The sequence below is a fragment of the Palaemon carinicauda genome, chromosome 5, assembly GCF_036898095.1.
Source record: "Palaemon carinicauda isolate YSFRI2023 chromosome 5, ASM3689809v2, whole genome shotgun sequence".
Taxonomy (NCBI): Eukaryota; Metazoa; Arthropoda; class Malacostraca; order Decapoda; family Palaemonidae; genus Palaemon; species Palaemon carinicauda.
In genome coordinates, this window is record NC_090729.1 from 169,473,767 (window position 1) to 169,500,182 (window position 26,416).

Here is a 26,416-nt window from a genome sequence, read left to right on the forward strand (position 1 = left end):
CACCAATGAATTTATAATGTAAAATTGCACGATGCTGGAACAAAGATGTGAAGGTTAATATGAATGGTAAAAGTATGGTGGTCAATTCCAGGATAATATGGATCCAGATAAAATTTACACTATAATATTCAGTTGTAACAAATATATACTTAGCATTTACAAGGCAAATATTACATTAATTAAAATAGGTTACATGAAAAATAAAAGATGTTACATACTTTGATGTATTATATTAAAAAACTCTTTTACTCATATCTCAGTAATGATATGATACACCAGTATATGAGAATGGACTAGGAGCTGAAATTAGGATAAATTCTCTTGAGATATTTCCTCCCAAACTGATGCAATTTTGGCTTATAAATACATTTAAGAATTTCATGTTTATAATGAACTTGACAACAGGTAAGAATTAAAGATGATTGGTGTAATGTTCCCTTTATTTGGCCAATTATGACACTTATGTAAGCAAAATATTAACAGAGACTTGCAAGCGCATGATGTTAATCACTGTTTTCAAGTATTAATCACAGCTTTTATTAATATCAAACATCATTTGAGAACCAAGAGAAAAAACCTTAAAGTTCTGACCCACGCAAATAATCAAAACAAAATCTTCTGGATAATATGTATATACTACATCAATTCTGTGGTACATGACTACAGTAATACACTAAATAAACTTTGCAGTAATACACAGTACTACAAACTGAAAACAATAAGGAATGATTACTAAGTCATCTGCATTTATTACCAAATTAAGAGATTAAACCTTCACAGGGTCAGTTAGTTTTATTCACTCAAGATTTACAACATACACAAAATGAGAGAGAGAGAGAGAGAGAGAGAGAGAGAGAGAGAGAGAGAGAGAGAGAGAGAGAGAGAGAGAGAGAGAGAGAGAGACCAGGTACACTACATAAAGATCAGGAGACACCATCCAGGCAATTGTTGAATCGGATAATTTCTTTTCCAAAAACACTAATAGTCTTAGCTAAAGTAGCAACTGCACGCTACTGTACATTCAGCATTTCATTACAACATCAAACAATGACACAAAATTAAGACCAAGGACAGCAATGTAATTTGTATCACTGTACAATACACACTGTACAACAATTGGAAAATATATAAAAAATTCCATCAATCAAAGTAGTTCTGCCTTATCAAGTAAAATGTTTTATTAACATATATACAATTTACCCCTTTAGTTACCTTTCAGTTGCATCAAAGAAAAATAAATGACCTATACAGTACAGATATGTTAAAATAGAGTGAAAGCACAACAACATTCTAAATCAAACACAAAGGACACATTTTTCATTCACTCATAAAAACCTCTCACATGAACAACAAGTAAGACCTCTCACACAAGACTGACCCTATTGTGACACAATCAACAATTCTTATATCTATTTATGGTATCATTATATATAAAAACTAAAGGAAACAAAAAATATAGTCAAGATTATGAAATAATGATAAACCTATCACAATATTTACAGTTGCACTCCATTTCTGGTAACATACAATGCCAAGAGATGTTCGTAGACAAGTTCAAACATACAGAATAGTCTCAGCAGTTCAAGTTGTCAACTAGGAGATCTAGCTCAGTGTCCTTCAGTTGCTGGCCCAGATGATCAATCCAACAATGAGAGCAATCATAAGAAAAGTCAGTGTGAGGAGGATGACCTTTCGCCGTGATTTATCCTGAAATAATGTTGGACTCTGTAAGTTACAGTGCCTCTCATAATTTGCTTTATACGGCACGTCAATAAGTACCAAAATTACCAGATGAACAAGGAAAATTAAAAATCGTTTCAGTTTCCAGAGTGTCAGAGAGAGATACGCATATGCATAAAAATGAAGGTAAATTATCTGGCATCAACCACATATTCTTTACATCAAACTCACAAAAAAATAAATCTTATCTTTTACTTACCTAATTAATCCTTAGCACTCCAGATAATCAGCCCAAGTACAATGCTCAAGATAATTGCACCAGTAACAATGATGCAGATCTTCTTTCTACGTGATTTATTCTACAATACAAAGAAATAAAAGGAATAAAAGAAACAAATATTACGAGGCTAACCAAAAGTCACTGCATTCTAGCGCACAGGATATAAATGCTAAAAAGTAATGGATGAATTTCATGCTTACAATGCAGTTATTAATCCAGGATCTGACTATGGTTCTGTAAGAAAGTTTGAATAGTAAAAATGTTTTCTCAGAAATGTTTAGTATGTGTCTTAGTTAGGACTTCCGACTTGGATGGACATCGATCATCAAGTAGGTTTATCTGTTATGACATCATTAATAAGGAGGGCTGTAGGATCAGGAAACCTGTCATATCTCTGGTGATATTTTAACAATTTCCTTATAAATTGGGTCAGTTAGTATGTTTTGGGTAAATAATAATGCATTTATAACTCTGTCTTGACCATCTATTCTATTCATATACTGTACATATGCAATGAATTAATTCTTCTCAATACTGTATTGTACAAAAAGTGATATACGATTATAAAAAAATATCCACATATAGAGATTACTTTACAGACATGTGCATATATGTTAGCATAATAGGTTATTCAAAGTTGCATCAGATGGCTTTTTAATTATACAAAAAAACATATTTACTTGGAGAGATGATTTTACAGACGTATATTTTATCAAATAAATTTTTTTGAGTTATTTAAAACCCCTGTATAATAATAAACAAAATATTTAGAAAATAGTAATTATTTTACACATGTGTATTTGTTTAAAAAAAATTCTTTTGGTTTCAGAACTACTTACAATTATTACATACCAAAATATTTATAAAATAGAGTAGTGATTGTTTCACAGACGTGCATATGGTATCAAAAAGGGTGTTGCAAGTTGTATCAGACCCTTTTGCAGTCCTGCACTTATAAAGAGAGCAACAGGAAACTCCATTTTCCCTTCACATACAGTACATGTGCATGTGGCACATTTCATACTGCTACATGTCCCAATAGTCACTTGGACGTTTCTGTAAATTGGCTTGTGCTACAAAGTCATTTTCTTTCAATCTAAAATCAAATTGACATTGATCAAATTGAATAAACATGTTTCCAATACAGTGATGTTGACAAGATGTATAAAAATATGACATCAACATTTGGCAACTATGAAAATTTTAAATGCCAATGTCTTTTCCATGATTGTACAGCCTTAATCCAAAGATTTGCAAGGTGATCCTTTTTCTAATAATTTTACAAAGTATTCTTCTGCAGGCTGGAGGCTTTGGCTACATCTTCTGGATTATGCGGCTCTCCAAAATGTTCAAAATACTTCTTGATACAATATCAAAAGCTGCTGCTTGGTTCCAGTTTTACTTGTGTAACCTAATCCAGTACAGTAATGCACGGATGGCAGGAAGCAAAGAGCATGTTTTGAATCATGTTTTTATGTTTAACATGAACAGGCAAAAGCCCTGTAGAATGGCTAACTCCAGTACGAACCCATATTCCTCGTACATCAAGTTGAGGAAAAGCCAGTAAAACAAAGCTAATACACTATATCAGTATCAGCACTAAAAAAAAAACATTTTTGTAAAGCCATGTTTTGCATAAATCATTCTAATCAGTTTCCTCAACTGACAACCATGTTATTTCCCAGTATTTTACTTGCCTACCATTTTACACTGATGTACAGTTAAATGTTATTTTCTCTTCATTATAAGAAAAAAAAATACTGTGTTTGGTTAGTAACACATGGAGTCTAGAAGATAAACTCTAGTACCATTAGCTTGTTTCTCAATGAGCCCAAGAACTGTTAAGATGAATAGGCTATGGCACCTCTTCTGAAATGTGACTATCGATAACCATTCCTGCGGTGTTCCTTTTTTAGTCTCTCAGGTTGTTTTGGCGACAACTGTTAAAAACATAATCAACTAACTCTCTCACAATCCTTTGTGATGCCTTGAACATACAAAGAAAAAGCAAAAGTTTTCTTTTCAATTTATCATAACTTTTCGTAAGAAATTCACAACATCCACAATGTAACAAGTCTCCTCATTACACTGGAACAATTGATCACAGCTGGTACTGCAATATGAGGTTCCCAGCTCATTTAACAAAGCATTTATTGTGTTTTGTTAAGTGGCCCTTAAATAGTCAACAGCTATCATATCTTCTTCTTCTTCCCAGCTGGTTCCCATTTTTATATGGGGTCGCCGTTGCGGATGAGCCGTTTCCATCTTTTTCTATTCTGCGCTTCTGCCTCATCAATCCCCTTCTCCTGTAAATCTCCTCTGACACAGTCCCTCCATCTCTTTCTTGGTCTCCCTCTTCTTCTTCCTTGAACCTCCATCTCCATAGTATGTCTCCCAACGTATGTCAACAGCTATCAAATAGATTCAATATATACAACTCCTGCATGTCATATCCATCAACCTGAGCTATTTGTATCATATGGTGGAGCTAAAGTTCTGTCTTATTTTTCAAAATATCTGTTTGAGACCCGTACTTCATGTTTTGTGTGTAATTTCCCTCGGCTACCAACTGTTTCTCCTTGGTACACCCTATAATGACAGATGAGCTCTTATGAGATTCATTAATGGTTTGTTCCAATACCATATCTGTAGTAACAGATATAAATTATTTTTGTATCATTATTATTATTATTATTATTATTACTATCCAAGCTACAACCCTAGTTGGAAAAGCAAGATGCTATAAGCCCAGGGGCTCCAACAGGGAAAAATAGCCCAGTGAGGAAAGGAAATAAGGAAATAAATAAATGAAGAGAACAAATTAACAATATATCATTCTAAAATAAGAAACAACGTCAAAACAGACATGTCATATAATAAACTATCAACAACATCAAAAGGGGTCAGATGCAACCTTGATTAATCCATTTTGATAACATATATGCACATGTCTGTGAAACAATCACTATTTGTAGATATTTTTGTATAATTATAAGATACAACTACTACTTTTGTACAATACAGTACTATTGAGAAGAGTTGATGCATTATTACTTACCAAAAACATATTAAATGACCCAATTTCCAAGGAAATTGTTAAAATATCACCAGGGATAACATAGGTTCCCTGATCAGCTGCCATTATTGATGACATCACGGCAGGTAAACCTACTGTACTTGGTGACAGATGTCCACCAAAGTCGGAAATCCGTACTGTGACACACAACATACACTTCTGATAAGAAATTCCCACTACTCAAACTTTCCCACTGAACCATAGTCAGATACAGGACTAATTATTTTCTAAGTGCCATAAAAAAAGAAAACAAAGACACTCTAATAAGTAGCATGGTAATAAATTACATTGGATAAAAAAGTCCTGAGACAAGTTCTTTTTATACCAAGGACAACATTCTCAGCTTCACTTTGAAGGGACTAAACAACACTATGCATACATCTATGCCAATGCAACTCATAAATACACAGGAGAGGCCTTCAATAAGCAGACACAAGAAGAAAGGGATAACCTATTGAAGTCTTTTGTTATCACTCCAACATGAAAAAATACAGTACTGTACAGTTCTAGCATATACAGTATACTGTAATGCAAAACTCACTTTGAATTTTTCATGATCAGTATTTCTAACAAAACATACAAATAAAGTGTATATTTCTATTCATTAATGCTTTTGGCTTTGTAGTTTGGTTAAACTACTTACTAACAACATTCATTCAATTTGATACACATAATAATGGACCGTACTGTACACACAATCTTCAATTATTTCATAGAACAGACATTCATCTGAAGTGGGTGTCACATGTTAAAGAAAATTATTTCAAAGCTTACTAAAGGAAAGTGAATGGAGTAATTGGTTCATCTATAAAACTATATTAAGTGTGATTTTTTTTTACCAAAAGCTATGAGGATACCTTAGACTTTATTCTATTATACTACACTGTAATGTATATTTCAAAAAATGATATTTTAATTATAAAATAAATTTTTGAATATACTTACCCGGTGAATATATAATAGCTGCTGCTCCAGCGGCTCGACAGAAAACACACACCAAAAACTCGCGAGCGATCGCTATGAAGGTTGCGGGTGTGCCCACCAGCGCCAACTATCGGCCAGATACCGCATATACATGTAAACAGACCCAATTTTTCTCATCCCGCTGGGTCTCTATCGGGGAGGAAGGGGGGCCTTTAATTTATATATTCACCGGGTAAGTATATTCAAAAATTTATTTTATAATTAAAATATCATTTTTAAATATTTAACTTAGCCGGTGAATATATAATAGCTGATTCACACCCATGGTGGTGGGTAGAGACCAGAGTTAATTAAGTTTACAGCGTATATGCTTAGAGTTTTTGACAGTTATATCATAACAAAACCCAAATATATAAAGGTACCTGGTAAGGAAGTTGACTTAGACAATTACTCTGCCTTATTAGTCTGTCTTCCTCACGAAGCCCAGCGATCCTCTTAGGATGCTGAAAGACTCCCAGGAGCTGAAGTATTAAGGGCTGCAACCCATACAACAGGACCTCATCAAACCCCTAATCTGGGCGCTCTCAAGAAATGACTTTGACCACCCACCAAATCAACCAGGATGCGAAAGGCTTCTTAGCCTTCCGTACAACCCAAAAAACAATATTAAAAACATTTCAAGAGACAGATTAAAAAGGATATTGGAATTAGGGTAATGTAGTGGTAGAACCCTAACCCACTACTGCACTCGCTGCAACGAATGGACCCAGTGTGTAGCAGTCCTCGTAAAGAGTCTGGACATCTTTTAAGTAAAATGACGCGAACACTGACTTGCTTCTCCAAAAAGTCGCGTCCATAATACTTTGCAGAGATTTATTTTGCTTGAAGGCCACGGAGGTTGCTAAAGCTCTAACTTCGTGCGTCTTAACCTTAAGCAAACATCGGTCTTTCTCATTCAAGTGAGAATGAGCTTCTCGTATTAAAAATCTGATAAAATATGACAAAGCATTCTTTGACATAGGCAATGATGGTTTCTTAACTGAGCACCATAATGCCTCAGATTTACCTCGTAATGACTTAGTACGAGCTAAATAGAAATTAAGAGCTCTAACAGGACATAATACTCTTTCCAGTTCGTTGCCTACGATCTCTGATAAGCAAGGAATATCAAAAGATTTAGGCCAAGGACGAGTAGGCAGTTCATTTTTGGCCAGGAAACCAAGTTGAAGTGAACAAGTGCCTTTTTCTGTAGAAAAGCCGATGTTCTTACTGAAGGCATGAAGTTCACTGACCCTTTTAGCCAAAGCCAAGCACACTAGGAAAAGTGTCTTGAGGGTGAGATCCTTCAGGGAGGCTGAATGTAATGGCTCAAACCTGTCTGACATGAGGAACCTTAGGACCACGTCTAAGTTCCATCCAGGAGTTGCCAAAAGACGTTCCTTAGAGGTCTCGAAAGACTTAAGGAGATCTTGGAGATCTTTATTGTTGGAAAGATCTAAGCCTCTATGTCGAAAGACCGAAGCCAACATGCTCCTGTAGCCCTTAATCGTGGGAGCTGAAAGGGAGCGAACCTTTCTCAGATGTAAAAGAAAATCTGCGATTTGGGCTACAGAGGTACTGGACGAGGACACAGATGCTGACTTGCACCAGTCTCAAAAGACTTCCCACTTCGACTGGTATACTCTAATGGTAGAAGCTCTCCTCGCTCTTGCAATCGCACTGGCAGCCTCCTTCGAAAAGCCTCGAGCTCTTGAGAGTCTTTCGATAGTCTGAAGGAAGTCAGACGAAGAGCGGGGAGGCTTTGATGGACATTCTTTACGTGGGGCTGACGTAACAGATCTACCCTTAGAGGAAGACTTCTTGGAAAGTCTACCAGCCATTGAAGTACCTAGGTGAACCACTCTCTCGCGGGCCAGAGGGTAGCAACCAACGTCAACCTTGTCCCTTCGTGAGAGGCGAACTTCTGCAGTACCTTGTTGACTATCTTGAATGGTGGGAATGCATATAAGTCCAGAAGAGACCAATCCAGTAGAAACGCGTCTATGTGGATTGCTTCTGTATCTAGGACTGGAGAGCAATAGATTGGTAACCTTTTGGTCAACGAGGAGGCAAAGAGGTCTATGGTGGGTTGACCCCAAGTAGCTCAAAGACTCTTGCCCACGTCCTTGTGGAGGGTCCATTCCGTGGGTATCACCTGACCCCTCCGACTGAGACAGTCTGCCAAGACGTTCAAGTCCCCCTGGATGAATCTCGTCAACAGGGAGATGCCTCGATTTCTTGACCATAAGAGAAGGTCCCTTGCGATCTCGAGCAGCGTGAAGGAGTATGTGCCTCCTTGCTTGGAGATGTACGCCAAAGCTGTGGTGTTGTCTGAGTTGACCTCTACCACTTAGTTTCGAAGAAGCTTTCGAATATCATCAAGGCCAAGTGGACTGCTAATAGCTCCTTGCCGTTGATGTGTATGCTCTTCTGACTTGAGGTCCACAGACCCGAGCATTCCCGACCGTCCAGGGTCGCACCCCAACCCAAATCCGACGCGTCTGAGAACAACACGTGGTTTGGGTTCTTGACTGCTAGGGATAGTCCCTCTCTCAGACTGATATTGCTGTCCCACCATTTCAGGCATGCCTTTACTGGTTCGGAGACTGGGAATGATACCGTCTCTAACGTCTTGTCCTAGTTCCAGTGAGAGGCTAGATGGAACCGGAGAGGCAGAAGGTGTAGTCTCCCTAGTGAGAGAAACTGCTCCAGGGATGAGAGAGTCCCTACGAGACTGTTCGAACTCCTGACTGAACAAATGTTTTCTTTTCAGCATTAGTTGGACTTCGAGCAGGGCTTGTTCTATTCGGTGGCAGACGGAAAAGCCCGAAAAAACTGGACTGCGAATCTCCATCCCCAAATATAGAATAATCTGGGATGGGATCAGTTGGGACTTTTAGGTTGACCAAAAGTCCCAACTCCCTGGCCAGACTCAACGTCCAATGTAGATCCTGCAGACAGCGAAGACTGGACGATGCTCTGAGAAGCCAGTCGTCCAAGTACAGGGAGGCTCGGATCCCCGATAGATGGAGGGATTTTGCCACATTCCTCATGAGCCTCGTAAACACGAGAGGAGCAGGACTGAGGCCAAAGCACAGGGCTCGAAACTGGTACCCCACATTCCTGTAAACAAACCTCAGAAACGGTTGGGAATCCGGGTGTATAGGAATGTGGAAGTATGCCTCCTGAAGGTCGAGAGAGACCATCCAGTCGCCTTCCATTAATGCTGTCAAGACAGCCTGGTAAGACTTCATCGTGAAGTTTGTCTTGACAATGAACACATTGAGCGCACTTGCCTCTTACGTACTCCTGCAGTGAACATGGCTGCCAGATCATTGGAGCCATCCCTGAGGGACTTGTTCCTGCAGAGAACGTGGCTGTCAGATCATTGGAGCCATCCCTGAAAGCCTTGTTTATGCATGACATAATTGTAAAGCAAAACTTCAAACGCTCGAAAAAACTCCTAACAGGAGATGGTCTAGCTCTGAAGTCGACCATAAAATCTTGGAGCGTCTCATGGCCAGGCGCCAGGGAGAGTCTATGAGGTTTGAGAAGTCTATCTGGGCAGAGGCAGGAACTCCCAAGCCGAGAACTTCTCCCATGTCATATCAGACTCTCGCTCTATAAGCCAGCTTAAAAGTAGGGAAAGCAAAGGCTGTCTCCCCCAAACTCCTCCTGGTGATAAACCAGTCGCCTAGCAAACGTAAAGCTCTCTTAGAAGAGCGAGAGAGCACTAGCTTATAAAACAACGGCTTCGAAGTAGCTAGGCCTAGTGTAAACTCTGACGTTTAGGCGAACGAGGAGCAGCAGTTACAAAAAGATCCGGACAAAGATCCTTAAAAATCAGCATGATTTATTTAAAGTCCATAGAGGGCTGAGCAGCTTTAGGCTCCTCTCCGTCTGACAGAGTCCTCAAGGGAATATCAGTAGGAGGGGGAACAGCAACTTCCTCATCTGAAGGAACCTTGTCCGACAATAGCCGAGTCTCAAGCAAGGGAGAGACCTGCCGTGGTGGCAATGCTTGACAAGCAGAGTCCACACGCAAAGGAGCAACAGTAGCAGTCAAGGACGCTATGTCATGTAACTGCTTAAAGGACTGACCAGCAACAACCAACAGGTGCGGGAGGACGCTCGACGTCAACTCGAGACTGCCTTGACTGCCTAGACTGAGCAGTCAAAACAACTCTTGACTGCGGTGCTTGACGCTCAACGTCAAAACAAGTCAACTTCGCTGGTTGGCGAACGTCCTGAACGTCAACAAGAGCATGCGGCAGCGGCTGAACGTCCACAAGCGGCTGAAAGTCAACACTGGACTGCATCGAGTGAGGCTCTACAAAACGTGACTGACGTGACTTTGTAACGTCAACGTCAACAGGACGAGCAAAGGTTCGTTAGGGCGGCTGACGGCCAGGATCTCGATCAGCTAAGCGGCGAGGATCATCGTGAACCTGCTCAGCAGAATAGTCCTCCATAAGAGAGGCAAGCTTATTCTGCATGTCTTGCCGTACAACCCATTTAGGATCAACGGGAATGGTTGCGGTAAGAGACGAGGGTAACGTCTGTGACTGCAAAACCTTGCCTACAAAAAGACTCTCGGAGCCTGTGTTACGCTTTTGTTTAGGCGGCGAGCAGTCTTCTGATGACTGCATAGGGTCAAAGCTGTCCTAATAGTTAAAACCAGGACGCTGGACCTGTCCTGAAAGGACTGACTTTCGCTTAAAGGACCTCGAAACCTTGTTCCATGGTTTCTTATGCGAAAAGCCTTCGGATGACGAGGAGAAAATCGTCTCGCTCGTCTTATGGTAGGGGCGGTGTTGATGAGACACGCCTGAAACCATAGAGGGAACGTCTGTTCGCTGGTCAAGTCCTTTCGAACCCATAAGTCGTACGACATTACTTCTCCCCTGGGCTTGGGAGCTTGCAAGAGGTCTCGGACTAGGCGAACGACAGGCACGAACAGACGAACCCTCGGTCGCAACACTGATAACACTTTGCGCAATATCACTTTATCACTACGATTTTCTGTTTTGCACTTATTTCACTGAAATCGAATTTTTTAACAATTCACATTAGGTATGAATAAAACTGATTTACACCTGAAGCACGCAATTCTACCCTCATCAAAAGGTTATAATTGCGAAATCAGTCGTATAATGTAAGCACATTAATACAAGCAAAAAACAGTAAACATATTTTAAGATAAAAAGATCAGTGGCTGGGAAGGAGACTAAACACTAGTTCATTCAAAACTACGTTTTCAATCTCTCACCGTACAGTGCCTTGGGACGAGAATAAAAACTAAAAACGTTTTATCCTTTCTCCCCGTACAGAGACTAGGGACGAGAGTAAAAAACAAAACTGACTCGAGAACAACGTTACTCGCTTGGGACGAGAATAAAGATCGGAACGTTCTCTCTCCTCTCTCTCTCTCCGTCTCTATCTCTCTCTCTCTCTCTCTCTCTCTCCGTCTCTATCTCTCTCTCTCTCTCTCTCTCTCTTGATTTCGCACCGAAGAGAAGAGCCCACTTACCTTTCGTCAATAAACAGGTTACTTGACCAAAGGAAAAAACTGAAAGGTTTTTCAATTAAAAAGTTCCTTTAAAATAGTATTTAAAACATTTAAGCTTTGAAAGAAGAATGAACAAAACGTCAGAATCGATTTACTCTTTCTGCAAAGTGAAACCGTGATACTCTCTCTCTCTATCGTAACAATAGAGCGCAAACTGCGTAGCATAAATAAACTAAACGTTAGTTCATCTTTGAAACAGTACGAAGACTATTCAAAGAAAATCTTTCATAAAATATCTACTAGAAAATATTCATTTAATAAGTTTTAAATCATTTGCTCTGTAAAAGTTATTTACGATTGAAAGGGCTCAACGTTGTTTAACTTCGGTATCCAAGTTAGGACCGCCTACTCTCAGGAAAGGTCGCATATAAACAAATCATTAAAATTTATCTTGATGTTTATTATAAATGGAAAGCTAATCGAAGAGGCCTAATAAAGGCGGTTGAGATATAAAATATATATAGAGGAAAATCTACAATTAATTTATAACGTGATAAGATAATTGCTAAAAGCCTAAAACACACTTCCGTACCAAGGGAAGGGTCGGCCATTTAAAAGTCAAAGAAAGTCCAAAAAACAATCCAAAGTCATCAAAAATTAAATCTATCCAAAAACGAGTTCAAGATTTAAGTTGAAGATAAAACACCTGCACTGCGAAAGCTCAAACCAAAAGGAAGTACTTCACCAAATATGTTGAGAAAACTCCAGGTTATACAGCGAGTATTGATACGTCTTGTCGTTAAGGCCGACAGAGAAAAAATTGGGTCTGTTTACATGTATATGCGGTATCTGGCCGATAGTTGGCGCTGGTGGGCACACCCGCAACCTTCATAGCGATCGCTCGCGAGTTTTTGGTGTGTGTTTTCTGTCGAGCCGCTGGAGCAGCAGCTATTATATATTCACCGGCTAAGTTAAATATTTAAAAGTTATGATTACCTAAATATTAATAGATAAGCATTTGGTTTATGCAAACAACCTTATAAAATGGAAGTTGAAAAGTTTCAATATACAGTACCGTATAGTCAGACCTTACCATTCGTGGTTTGGTTTTACAGAGCTGATTAATCGCTGGGGAACAGTATCGACAATATCTAGATAATAAATTTGGTGATTTGTGGGTCTTTTCGTAGAATCAATTGCTGTGTTTCCTATTTGACACACGAAATGGTTGCAGTATTCGTTTCACTTGCCTACCCCATGGCTCACTACCCTCACTCTACTTAAGTCTTGCAGTAACCTCCATAGCATCAGCATCTCAATTGCATAGTATTTTTTTCGCTCCAAGTGCTGAACCTTTGCCATGGTCCATAAAAAATTATCATTCTACATGTAAAGAAGCTTACCATCAAACTCCACCCTACATCAAATCCAGTGAGGAGTCATTATCATGGAGGGAATTATTGATAAGAATAAAAAAGATCAAAACAAGTCCTGAATTGGCCACACACACACACACACACACACACACACACACACACACACACACACACACACACACACACACAGACTTTTTAGTCCATCCGTGGAGACTCCATTGGCTCTTTGGTAGAACGATTTAGTAATGTATAAGCATTTAGAAAGGTTTTATAATCTTGTCTAACTTATTCTTGAACTCATTTACCGTGTTACTGTTTACTACATCCACTGGAAGTGCGCATGCGTGCACACACACATGCACACACGCACACGCGCGCGCACACACAGATTGTGTGCATGTACATGTCAAGTTTAGCTAACGAGGATAATTACTGAGAAAAAATAATAATCAATTTAGGTCATGATTTATAAACTAATTTTTTTTAAATAAAAACTTGTTCATTATCTAGATACCAATTTCATCCTTTTTTTAACTGCTTCAGGTAGTTTTATTTAAATACACACACACACACACACACATATATATATATATATATATATATATATATATATATATATATATATATATATATATATATATATATATATATATATATATATATATATATATATATATATACATATATATATATATATATATATATATATATATATATATATATATATATATATATATATATATACATATATATATATATATATATATATATATATATATATATATATATATATATATATATATATATATATACATACATATATATATATGTATATTTTCTTAATCTATTACACTCAAGATTCAACATACTACTACAGACTCTAGCTTCTATCAAGAAAAGGGGATACATTAATTACTTTATCTAAATATGCAAAAATTAAGACGAGCTTAACCTATATGAAAAAATATATGAAACATATGAAGGTATGTACTGTAACTTTGGTATCCTTATTCTAATGAAAGTGGATAAAGAAAGGTATAATCTAAATATCAGTACTATCCTGTTTACTAACATTTCCGCACTTATTATTGGCCATCATATACCCAATTCATAATACTGTATGAAACTTTCCATACAAACCCATTACTTTTATATAAGCCTTTCAGGCACCATGCACCAAAAATCCGACACTTCCATAGAAGAAATCAGAAGGGGAGGAAGAAGTGCCCCTAATGGTAGATGGTAAACTCACCTGTGATTCCCCCAGTTCTACAACAACTATTGTTTCCCATCTTCATAAACAGTCAGGAGCAATGGACACTAGGAAATCTTGCAAGATGAACTCTCCCAAGTTCTATTTTTGCTCGCAGTGGTTAGCATTTGTATTTTTTATCAACAGGAAGAGGAAGAGATATCTCTCAAGTTACCAACTGAAGATAAAATGAGTTGGTGATGTCTATCCTTGCCCATAGCCAAACCTAATTCTAGTGGAGGCTAATATACAGAAGTTATGAAGGTTGTTGCAGGAGATTGGCCCAGAACTATAGGTTACTAATACCTTCTAAAATGAGTACTGCTTGCCCTCTCTTATAATAGACATCTCTCAACTCTTCAGACAGCCAGTAGCATGTAAGACTTACATTATATTTTTGTGTATACGACAACCTTTAGATGAGACAAGGTTGGAAATTAAGGCAAATTTTAAGGAATTTACCTCATATCTGTAGTATAAGGCAACTGGTGTGTATGAGCTAGCTTTTGAAGCCACAGGTACCTTATCAATTACTGTATTAGTTATGTAAAGATGATGTTATTACAAATGTCTTTTACTTACTGTACCCTTAGAAATTAAAGATTAATCCAATAAAAGCAATTCTATATCATGTTTTTCCTAATCATACTGACTAAAATGGCAACCACTGTCTAATCCTCCTTGAATGCCTTTAAGGGTACTGACAAGAAGGTAGAGAACTACTCAGATTCATCATTAAGGCTGTTACTGCTGTAGAGTCCACAATATCTAAGCACAACTAGCAGAAGACAAATGCTGTAATAGACAAGAGTATCCTTAGGGATATTCTTCCATTTCCTTACAGATGACACTGACAAGCATAAGCAAAGTCAATCTGATAAACAAAATAGGCTTTAAATATGGAACATACTTAAGACTCCTGAAGATTGTGTTGGTTGCCCTCAGACCCAACAGTTGTCAGTTTGTTACTAGGATGAAGTCACCAATATCTCTAGCTAATCTTCGAAGCAATATAGCTTATGACTGGTTTTGCTAAGAATAGATATTATTGCTCAGGTAAAATTGGATTACATTTTTTAATTTAAGTCACACGGTTTGGTACTGTGACCTAAAAGGCTATTCGGTGTCTAGATGCAAGTGGATGGATGGAGAAACCCCACAATTGCAAAATGAAGTTGAAGTTGAGAGATTGTAGCAAGATGGAAGAAAGGAAGCAGGAATGGAAGTAGGTTGATCCTGAGGGCCAATAGTATGCCAGTACTGAGCACCCAGTTATTCTATAATGCAATACTTCTTGTGTGTGTGCTTGGTTCCTGGAAGGAGTAAAAACTGTTTATCAGGAAGCTTTTAAGATCAGTCAGGCTGTCAACCATGGCATTAGCTGATGGGATGTTGAACTCTGTCTTGACTAAGACTCCATCTTAAGCTTTGTCATTGACACTATTCTGTGTTTACTAAAGCTGAAAATTTATTAACCCAAGAAATTACCTCATGATGAACCTTCATCTAGCACAGAAATGGAACCTTAGTGCAATCACCATCAGCAAAGTAGGTGACAAGGTGAAGCTCTTCCCCATAAACATCAAATTACTCTTTCATCAAAGGCAGCAGGTTTCTTTGTCTTTAAAGAGTTTTCTTCTCCAAGGAGGAAAAACACTTGATAACACCAAAGATAAAATCCAAATTTTCTTGCCCCTCCTTGAAGATGCTAATGTAGGCTACATGGAGAAAAGACACAATGAAATCTCCCTTAAGGAAAGAGAAAACAATCCTACATCAGCCACTGCCTTCTTTGTTACCATCTCTGATACTGGAAGACAACCTCTGGATCTAAAGTATCCTTCGCTTTTGCAGAGCAATGAAAAGGAAGATCTATAAAAATTTTGATGGAAAAGTGCTCACTTGTCTAAACCCTGTTATTGGAGTGGATCTTGATGTCCTTACAAGAATAATTATCTGCAATGGTCACAATAATACAGAAGCATAGTGGTTGGAGTATGGCTTGATGATGAAGCAGCAACATGAGCCTGACTCGTAGAGATTCATGACCTGAAACAAGTGCTTGATAGGTATTAAAAAAGCAGCTTTAAATTGGCAAGGTTATGGCAAGAGGCAGGAGTGTGGTCATGTAAAAGAGGAAAGCAACAAGAAGCAGGAGCCCAATGAAACCCTGTATCATGACTGCGACTGGAACAAAGTTTTTTGTTGGAGCAAGACTGAGCTAGCCCATTACTATTGTGAAGCAGATGACAATTGTGCAATTGAAATCAAAAGACTTATAGCAAGCATGCCTGGTACACAAGAATGGCAGTAAAATCGAAGACAATAACAAACAAAGGAAGCACATGAACAGAGACAAAAGAGCGCAAATTCAGTGACCGAAGCTTCGATTATCATTAGGATAAGAAAAGGAACCATAGGCAATGGCAACCTTCTGTGATGAAGAGTACACTTGTTTCTCTTCTTGTCACTAGGTAGACAAAAAGAAGTGTCACAGGAGTCTCAAACAGAAGGTAACGTATTTTCATTGTCATGTAGTCCAGCAAAAGAATTAAAGACTACATCACTGCAATTGCCATTGACATAAAAGGACAGAGTTATATTAAATGCATAGTAGACTGATGCTAAAAAAAATTATCCAACACAGGAGACCTCTTGACATACTCTGAATTATTTCCCGATGAAATTACATTTTCCATAATAGGATACGATCTCTGACCTATGTGAAAACCTGACTACTGAAAACAATACATCAAATGGTCTATCACTCTACCATGGTACTTCCCCCAATTTTGGAGGTAGCAGGAGCATAACAACAATTAGAATAGCGCCAACATATCCATGCGTGTTGTAAAAAGCGATTAAAAAGAACAGGACAAGGGGACGCGGAATCCCCTCTCCTGTATAATTACTTCCTGTGCAATATCAAAGACCCCAAAAGGTAGGGATGGTTATCAAATCTTGGTATGATAAAATCAGAGCTTACTAAGAAGGCCTACTGTATATACCTCACAGAGGCATAATACATGTAATTACAATAAAATAAAAATATAAATATATATAAATCATAAATCAAAGAAATGAAACTATGAGAGATCACCCAAGTACCATATGTGCATGAGATCATGTTGAGGGGTAGATGGAGATGGTTTGGGGATGCTCTTTGAACTCCACAAGAGTTAGTTCACCAAACATTTAACTGGGCTTCAGAAGGTACTAGAAGAGTTGGAAGACCCAGGCCTACATGGCTGAGGACAATGAAGTGTGAAATCAGAGATGATGAATGGAGAAGTATTGAATTAAAAGCTCAAGATAGAGACGACTGGCAAAATCTAATCGAGGCCCTTTGCGTCAATAGGCATAGGAGATGATGATGATGATGAAATCATACAAAGCAATTCTACTACAAATAAAAAATACTTGCAAACTACCATAACACACTACTTTGCAATGTAAGACAAATAATACTTATTGATAGTCTGCAAACTATATCAATGGAAAAATGGGAAATGCAAAAAAAAAAATTGAAAATAATAGATTCTATCAAAACATGATGAATTTGGATAAAATTTGTATTTTTCTTAACGATACAACGCCAAGTCCTTTACATAGGAGAGATAACAGCGATCAGGAATACAAGGCAGTTAAAATCTCATGAGTGTAAACTAGTAGTCGGCAGTTACTTTGTTTGCAGCTGGGACTTCTTAGGGGGTTGGTGATGGGAAATATGAATAAAGGAAAAATAAGAATTATCTGCAAATTTGATATTTGTTCCAGTACAAATACAAAGCTCCATCTTTTACAAAGGAGACTCGTCCTTAGGTGGGAAGAATTTCATGTTCCAACCGGCTGGAAACTTATCCCGGGGTTCCTAAACTCGGACCCTTTAAGTGTCAAGAGTTTAAGTTCCTTACCCCTCGTGCACCAGTGGTGTGATTATACCAGCATGTCCATGGCCCATGAAATAAAGGACACTTGAGCAGAAAGTCTCCGTGTTGCAATGATGAAGCATATGTATACTAATGGGTTTCCCTGATTCCAACCAAGTACCATATGTATCCTAATGGGTTTGCCTGGTTACACCATGTGGCATGTGTATAGTACTGTAATGGGTTTGCCTTATTACTACACAATCCTCCTTGTAAGGAGTGTGGGGAATGACACCGCTTCTATATCATATTATGGAATAGCTGCAGGCTGAGTGGGGCTTATCTGCAGACAAATCTATTCCAGCTAACAGTGTTTTTTAAGCTGTGCCCTAAGAGAGGGGAAGATTAAAAGAAAAGGCCAGTCATTTTTTACTTCCATCCCAGACTAACACGTAACCTTCATCCTTGATCCGATGCTAATGGTCCTGGAAGAGGAGCAGAGGTAACTATAACACCTGCTCTGCAGCTACTACAGGCTCTCGAGAAAAGTGTCTTAGAGACCTGTCAGTCGATTCCCGTGAACGTAGTTTGACCTTTACACATGCCAGCCTGTAGTACCTGCGCCACAGGTTCTTTCCAAATGCTAGCATTATACTAACCTCTCTGACATCATGTGCTCTAACTCGAGCTCTACCTGGACTGGAAGGTAAGGGTGGCAAAAGGGTAAGGTCAGTGACCTCCCTTAGCTAAGAGGAGATTGTATTTCAGGTCAACTTCTTCTTGACTCTCCCAATGCTGACGGAAAGGTTTTGCAGTGTGGTAGGATTGCATGTGATTACCTAAGTGCCTTCACAAGACACACAGGCAACTGCTCAGGATCATCTGTTACCTCTCTAAGGCTCAAGATCTGTCAAGATAAAAACCTGGAATCAGGAACTGACGGGTTCTGGAATTTGGCAATGAACTCAGAGATGAAGGAGAACAAGACCTGCCTCCATCCCCCGGTATGAGAGACATTAAAGAAAAGACCATGCAGCTTGCTAACTCGCTTAGCAGAGGCTAGGGCGAGCAAGAAGACTATTTTCAGAGTGAAGTTCCTATCTGAGGCAACCCTCAACAGACTTTGACAATGTTACAGGTGGTGGTCACACCTCTAACGGAGGAGAGGCCTGATCAAAACTCCGTATGAGCAGGTTGAAACATCGTCTCTTTTCAAGCTTACATACCTCGGTCAAGACTGAGCAATAGCCTTTCACTGCTGATTCTGAGCAGTTTTTCTTTTCAGCGATAAAGTAAAAAAAAATAACCTATTAATGGGATACAGGCTCCAGGGAAAAATAACCCTTCCATGACACCAATAACAGAAGGTGGCCCTCTTGACTTGATGCACAGAGGTGGAAGACTTCCAGAGGTATCTTGACATCTCTTTCAAAACTTTGCGTGAAAGCCTTCTCTGAGAGGAGATGCTGGATAACTTCCACGTGTGAAGCCAAAGCGATTTTATTGAGCTGTGAAGGATCTTGGCATATGGTTGGCACAACAGCTTGGGAAGAGGAGCCAACTCTCTTGGAGTCTCTATCGGCATAAGTAGAAAGTATAGGTACCATTCTACTTGGGGCCATTTCACTGATACTAGAGTTATATTGAGGTTGAAAGTGGATCAAACTGGATTTAAGTCACTCTTTATCTGGCAGAACGGAGGATAAGCATAAATATACATCGAGGCCGTCCCAGTGCATCCTTGAACACTGTTTCTGGGTCTGGCACTGGTGAGCAGTTAACAGAGTTTGTGGTTTAATGAGGCATGTCTGGGTTTTTCAGTATCAGGTGAGGAGTTAGGCAGAGGTTGACAAGCAACCTTGTGAGCGCAATCAGGTGAGTGTGTACTCCTCCTTCTGTAAGCTTGATGCCAACTCAGTGCTCAGCTGATCACAACTGCTTAAGGCTATGCACTGGAGTATGCTCAGAAGAGCTAGGGCACTCAGGCAAGGGGACTTGCCCTTGCTTGCAATACTGCGCAAGGGGGCAATCTTGAGGTGCCTGTGCGTGGAATTGTTTGTGCTCAGGTGAAGGTGCATAGGTTTGTCTGCTTGCATCTTAGAAGACATGCTTGTTAACTCTAGGGTCTTTGTAGAAGCACCTTTCCCATAGGAAGGGTGCTTAGGAAACAGCTCTTTTGACAGTCTCAGCTAGCAAAAATCTCCATTAACAGCTCTTTGGAAGGACCTTGCTATTCCAAGGAGACAAGATTCCCCAAGAGGTTGAGGCCCTCTCATTTCACTAAAGAAAATGGGAAAGTAGGTTTACCTTAAAGTTGAAGGGCCACCACTCTTTCCAAACTGGCTTCCAGAGGATGCCGATGAGGAAGGGTCAGAGGGCATCATACCGGGGGTCAAAGGAAGTATAAAGCATTTTTTTTACTTTGAGGATGACCCCTAAGGCAAAGAATCCCTTTTAGACTACTTCCTCCTCCTGCCATACTCTACCCACCACCAGGGAGGGTGACCACTCTTGACACTCGGCACAAGGAGAGGCCTAACTGTAGAGTTTCCTATGTAGTCAGGCACAAGAGGTGAGGATCAGTTTCCTTTGAGCTCATATAGGTGCCACATTTACTATCCGACACCCCACAGGCGTTTATGCACCTCCGCAGGCATCCCCACTGAAGAAACGCAGTTACTAATGCACTGGAAAAGTGAGAAAAAGAATTAGAAAAGTTTGCCATAATATTCCAGCCAGAGAGAATATCTGTTCTCACTGACGGCTGCTATCAAAGTGACTACAGAAGTAAGTGAGCAATCAGGGGGCGGGGGTTCCAGGCTCCCAGTCGGTAACTACCGACCACTTGTTTACACCTAGTTATAAAATCTCAACTGCTGTGTATTCCAGCTTTGCTATTATCTCTCTTACGTACAGGAGGAAGGTAGTTATCTGTATGTAACAAATCTATGAGAGAGAGAGAGAGAGAGAGAGAGAGAGAGAGAGAGAGAGAGAGAGAGAGAGAGAGAGAGAGACTCACTAAAACACACTTAAACTACTCCAGAGACTCACTAAAACACACTTAAACTACTCTTGTGACAACAAAGTTTGAAACTTAACAATAAAAGTTAGTCAACTGCATCTAAGAAAACTACTATCTCTTGAAGGAAACATACTAAAGCCAACTGACTGACTGTTGGTGGCAGGTTAACACCACAACTAGAATTAAAAGTTCAAGTAAATTAACATAAAATGACAAAAGCGTGAACAATATTAAATATTACAAACAAAAAAGAATGAGATAAGCAACTTGATAAATGACAATTTCTCTCACAAAACTATGAGCAGAGAACTTCTTCCCAGACACAGAACATGACTGCGAACCATCATAGACTTAGTGCAATTTCTGTGCATGCACTAACCTACAAACAAGCAGTTCTGGTCTTCTTGTTTTTACTTTATGGAGGTGTCTGGATTTTTTGCTCACAATGCATTTGAGGCTAATGTATAAGTAAAGAATTTTAATGAACATATGAAGATAAGTTTTTCTTGTTCCTAAACAGCCAAATACATTCTCCAAATAGATCCAAAATAAAATGTAAAATAACAAAGTTTGATGCTTTCATAAGAGTATAGAAAAAAAAAAGACACTTACACATCAATATGGTATGCACACGATTTTATAAGAAAACTATAGACTAAAAGCAAATCATACAGATATGTGTAACAGGTAGCAATGATCTAGAATGCTTCAATATCAGCATTACTACATGAACTTCAAATGTAGCCATTTTACAAAACAAAACACTACAGCTACGAAAAAAACATGTCCCATATATCAAGCAGACACAAAGTAACACTAAAACAAAAATAAAGTCAAAACTATTGTAAATAAATATAAATACCTGATACTGCCTAGCCTGTGTAAGTTGAGTCGAGGCCTGCGACACGTGCACTTGCGCAGATTCTACATTTGCCTCGATTGAATCAATAACTTCACCTTGTTCATGCACCATGGTAGCCAAGTCCTTGAAAATCTGGTTCACGTCCATAATATCAGACTGAAAATGCATATTTTCTTCCATTAGTCCATTAGAAAGAAAACACTGCAGTAAATTCTTAACATTAGAGGAGCATTATATTTAAACAACTCACAGTCAAATTCTCATTATTAATCAAATTATCAATGACATTGTAGTAATTTATAATAAACATCAATGTTGAAGTTAATGCTTGCACATCTCTCTATCTTCCTTTTGATTTAGATAAAATAATAATCTATAAAAAGTTCTTAAGTAATATCCTTTAATATTGTGCGTCTGAGTTTTACAGTAGTGTATCTTTCCATTTCAAGTTTTTAACAGTTATATTACCTCTAGCTGTCGAATTTGCCTTTCTCTTTCCTGAAGGTCTTGAAGTTCTTGCTCCTGTTCCATTTGAATCTGCATCTGTGATTGCGTCGAAGGAGCTTTCTTTTCCTCCAGGTCAAGGAGAGCTCCTCCTTGACCTGGTCCATCTGCAGAAATAAAAAAAGACATACATTACTAGTTAATAAAGAAATCCCTGGTATATTTTCATCCAAGAGTCCTAACACACTAACATATAGTTACAAATAGTCCAAATATATATCATTGATAATGTACAGGTAAAAAAGCAAGGATATCAATGACTTACCAAAGAAGTGAGCATCTGAGTCAGCCCGTGCTTTCTTGAGAGCCTCCTTTTCTTTGGAAGCTGCCTGTCTCTGAGCAGCTTGGAAGTCATTAAGAGCCTGTAAAAAAAAAAAAAAAAATCTACAATGTTGACTTTACTACTTTACTATCTTAAAAATATTTCTATGATGTGCACTTATGACACAAATTTTGGTCGGATCGACAATGCTTCATGACCTCTATGTTAAAAGAGACCTCTATCTCACCTGTGTGAATTCTCTTGTAAGCCTCTCTGTCTGCATATGCCACGTTCGACTATCTTGGCCATGAGGTACGGTCAGAGATTTAAATTGACGTAATTCTACAGTTGTATCCTTCGCTAACCCATTAGTATAATGCTGTACTTGATGTCTGTAAAGTCAAGGAATTCAGTGATAAACTTTGAGCCCTTAAGAAATAAAACTGGGATGAACCAGATGATAAAACCTCTGTACTTTAAAAAGAGACATGAATAAAACACAATTTCCGATGATAAATCTCCTTAGTTTAAAAACAAACATGAACCAAGCTTAATTTCAGATAAAACTATGCATAAAGACTATTTAACATACTGTATAATTATACTATGAATTAGATTAATGCCTACAATTTAGAAGCACAGAATTTAAAAATACAACATATCACAAGTTATTCATATTTTTCCTAACTATAAAAACCTGAGTTAGGGGTATGATTCAAGCGTAGCTGGTACTTGGCTATTAAAATTTATAATGGTGTCGGTAATAACTGGCAGGTGGCAGGGAAGCTCCGGCCCCTCGTCAGCATATTGAATAGCCCCTTTGACCTTCACTTAGGATTTGTGGGGTGGGAACGTGAAAGATTGAGGTTTGTATGGTTAGGAAAAATACAAATTACTTTAAATATTTGTGATTCATTCCTGCGCGTATTTGTCTAGACGACTGACACAGTCGCCTGATGGGATGACTCTTGGTGAACATTGAACACTACAAAACAATGACAAACAAAAAAATCATAAGAAACAATAAATGTTGGAGCCACTGCCAATCAAAATCCAATAATAAGTACAGGCTTCGTCTTAGTACTGTATCTTATTCTCCTCTAATGCAAAATTTACTATTTTATTGCTCAAGCACTGTAGGAGTAATAGAACTAGTCTCCAACAATGCTGTACTAGTGATACAACAAAATTCCTGTACCAAAATTACTTTTTAACTCGAGTAGCTCATACAAGATAAGTACTTACAATTGGGCTCTTAATTGTTGATTATCTTGGTCGGTCCCGAGTTGATTGACTAACTGTTGCATAGATTTAACTGAAAATAAACAATACAGTATATTAATAATAGCTCATATAAATTTTGCAAATTTCAAAAGTGGCAAGATAATTTCTTTTAGTTTAATTGACTGCAAGATCTTAAAAAGGGCAAATCACCCAAAAAATATGTGCACTGTCCATAGCAAAAGACAGACATGAAACAAATAACTGGTGATCTATATATTGCATTTAAAAAAGTACACTTGAAAAGAAAAGTTATGATATGTTAATCAAAAAGTACTGTACTAGCATAGTAATTTTAACATTTGGTAGATTATAAAGGTAATAAAAGATTCAGATAGAGATTATATATATATATATATATATATATATATATATATATATATATATATATATATATATATGTATATATATATATATATATATATATATATATATATATATATATATATATATATATATATATATATATATATATATATATACATATATATATATATATATATACATATATATATATATATATATATATATATATATATATATATATATATATATATATATATTATACACATATATATACATATATATATACAGTATATATATACATATATATATACAGTATATATATATATATATATATATATATATATATATATATATATATATATATATATATATAATATATATATATATATATATAATATATATATATATAATATATATATATATATATATATATATATATATATATATATATATATATATATATATGCATGTATGTATACATAAATACATATATATATATATATATATATATATATATATATATATATATATATATATATATATATATATATATATATTTAAATTTACAGCAATATCTCAGATTTTCTAATCAATTTGTATTTTCCTAACCATTCAAACCTGAGACCTTTCATAGAAGTATAACTTCAGTGAACCTGGAGAAAGGCATTAAGCTTTTAGCTAGGTAGTAGTAAGTGACATCTGAATGTCATGCTGTATGCTCATCGCAATGATAAAGCCGAGGCTCATGAGTAGTCTAAGGGGCCAATCCTATCTGATACTTGGATGAGAGTATAGGAGGGTCCGCCTGAGAGGCCCGAGTGATCGAATGCCTGTCCTTAACTGGAGAGGATCCTTGCCGACAACCGCACATGCATGATGCAGCATCTCTGTGCTTGAATGATTGCTGAGATCAAATTTGAGAAACCTGTTCCAACTCCTAATGTGTGAAAGATTTGTAAGATCTTAACATCTGGGGAAAACTCGTGTCATGGATCGGTCTCCGAGTGCGGGAAGATCTATGTCGAGGTGAAGTATCATCCTGTAGAGAGTTCTCAAGCAATAGTGTCATCGAAGCACTTCGGGAACGTCCCACAGAAGGGGAGGGTAGAGAGTGGTTGCATATGTCCTAACCGGTAGCACTCATGCCCAGTCTTGTAAGAGACCAATCGCTGTGCCTCATACCGTAAACCCCATCGAGGGTTTAACTTTTGGTAAAACACTGCTCCATTCATGAAACCATACAGAGGAACTAGTTGAAGTCTTGAAAGACTGACAGATCGGTTGTCCTGAGCTTTGGTGATCTCTTCCTCCTCTTCTTGGAGGTGTGAGCAATGGGAAGGAACAGGTAATGGGAACAGGTGAACTGGTGGCTCAAAGTTAACGATCACCTAAAGAACAAGTGTAAGATCCGATCATATGGTTCCTGATTCTGTGGTTCCGAATTCCGTGGTTCCTGATCACGTTTCCCAATGATAGCTACCAACCGCATGATTCCCAATGATGGCTACCAACCGCATGATTCCCAATGATGGCTACCAACCGCATGATTCCCAATGATGGCAACCAACCGCATGATTCCCAATGATGGCTACCAACCACATGATTCCCAATCATGGCTACAGATCGTATGGTTCCCCATTGTGGTACAAGGCTGATCTTATCGGAAATGATAATTATGGAGAAAAAGCGCAATGAACCTTGTCTACCTGGAAGTGAACAATCGAAAAGTTAATATTAAGACGAAACAATATGAAAAAGCAGCACAAGTAAAACTTAGCGATCTTGGATGGAAGATCTCGCACCCCATACAAGCAATGAAAATGATTATAGGGACCTCTTCCACTGGTATCGTGAACTGGGACAGCTGGTATGATGAAAATGCCAGAAGTTCTGTGACCCGAAAGTCACTGAAGAACAGGCGAGTGTGTCCAATCATATAAAGTCTAACCAGTACGGTGAATACATGAGTTGCGTATTCTTGGGGATGGGAATTTCCAGAAACATAAACTCTTGCCCCGGGTATGAGACAAGAACATAATAGGATCATCCTTCCAAATAGCTACATTATGTTCCCGCTAGTATGCTAGGAGAGAGGAGTCCGGGGTATTCTCATCACTCAGCCGAACGGAGTAGAGATAGGTCGGGGGTGTTCTAATCACTCGTTTGGACAAGAG

The 26,416-nt window shown here is 38.1% G+C and overlaps 1 protein-coding gene across 2 annotated transcripts in view; it reads right to left on the reverse strand.

Annotated features, from left to right (window-relative positions):
* Nucleotides 1-422: 422 nt before the first annotated feature.
* LOC137641605 (syntaxin-7-like) overlaps nt 423-26,416 on the reverse strand; it is a 38,156-nt gene continuing 12,162 nt past the window's right edge. For both annotated transcript variants that reach the window (XM_068374326.1, XM_068374325.1), the window contains exons 3-9: nt 23,901-23,970; nt 22,903-23,047; nt 22,659-22,755; nt 22,358-22,500; nt 21,890-22,045; nt 1,940-2,039; nt 423-1,707 (exon numbers count right to left, since the gene is read on the reverse strand). In XM_068374326.1, the coding sequence (XP_068230427.1) occupies nt 1,944-2,039; nt 21,890-22,045; nt 22,358-22,500; nt 22,659-22,755; nt 22,903-23,047; nt 23,901-23,970 (707 nt within the window). In that variant the 3' untranslated portion in view covers nt 423-1,707; nt 1,940-1,943. The remainder of the gene's footprint in view (nt 1,708-1,939; nt 2,040-21,889; nt 22,046-22,357; nt 22,501-22,658; nt 22,756-22,902; nt 23,048-23,900; nt 23,971-26,416) is intronic.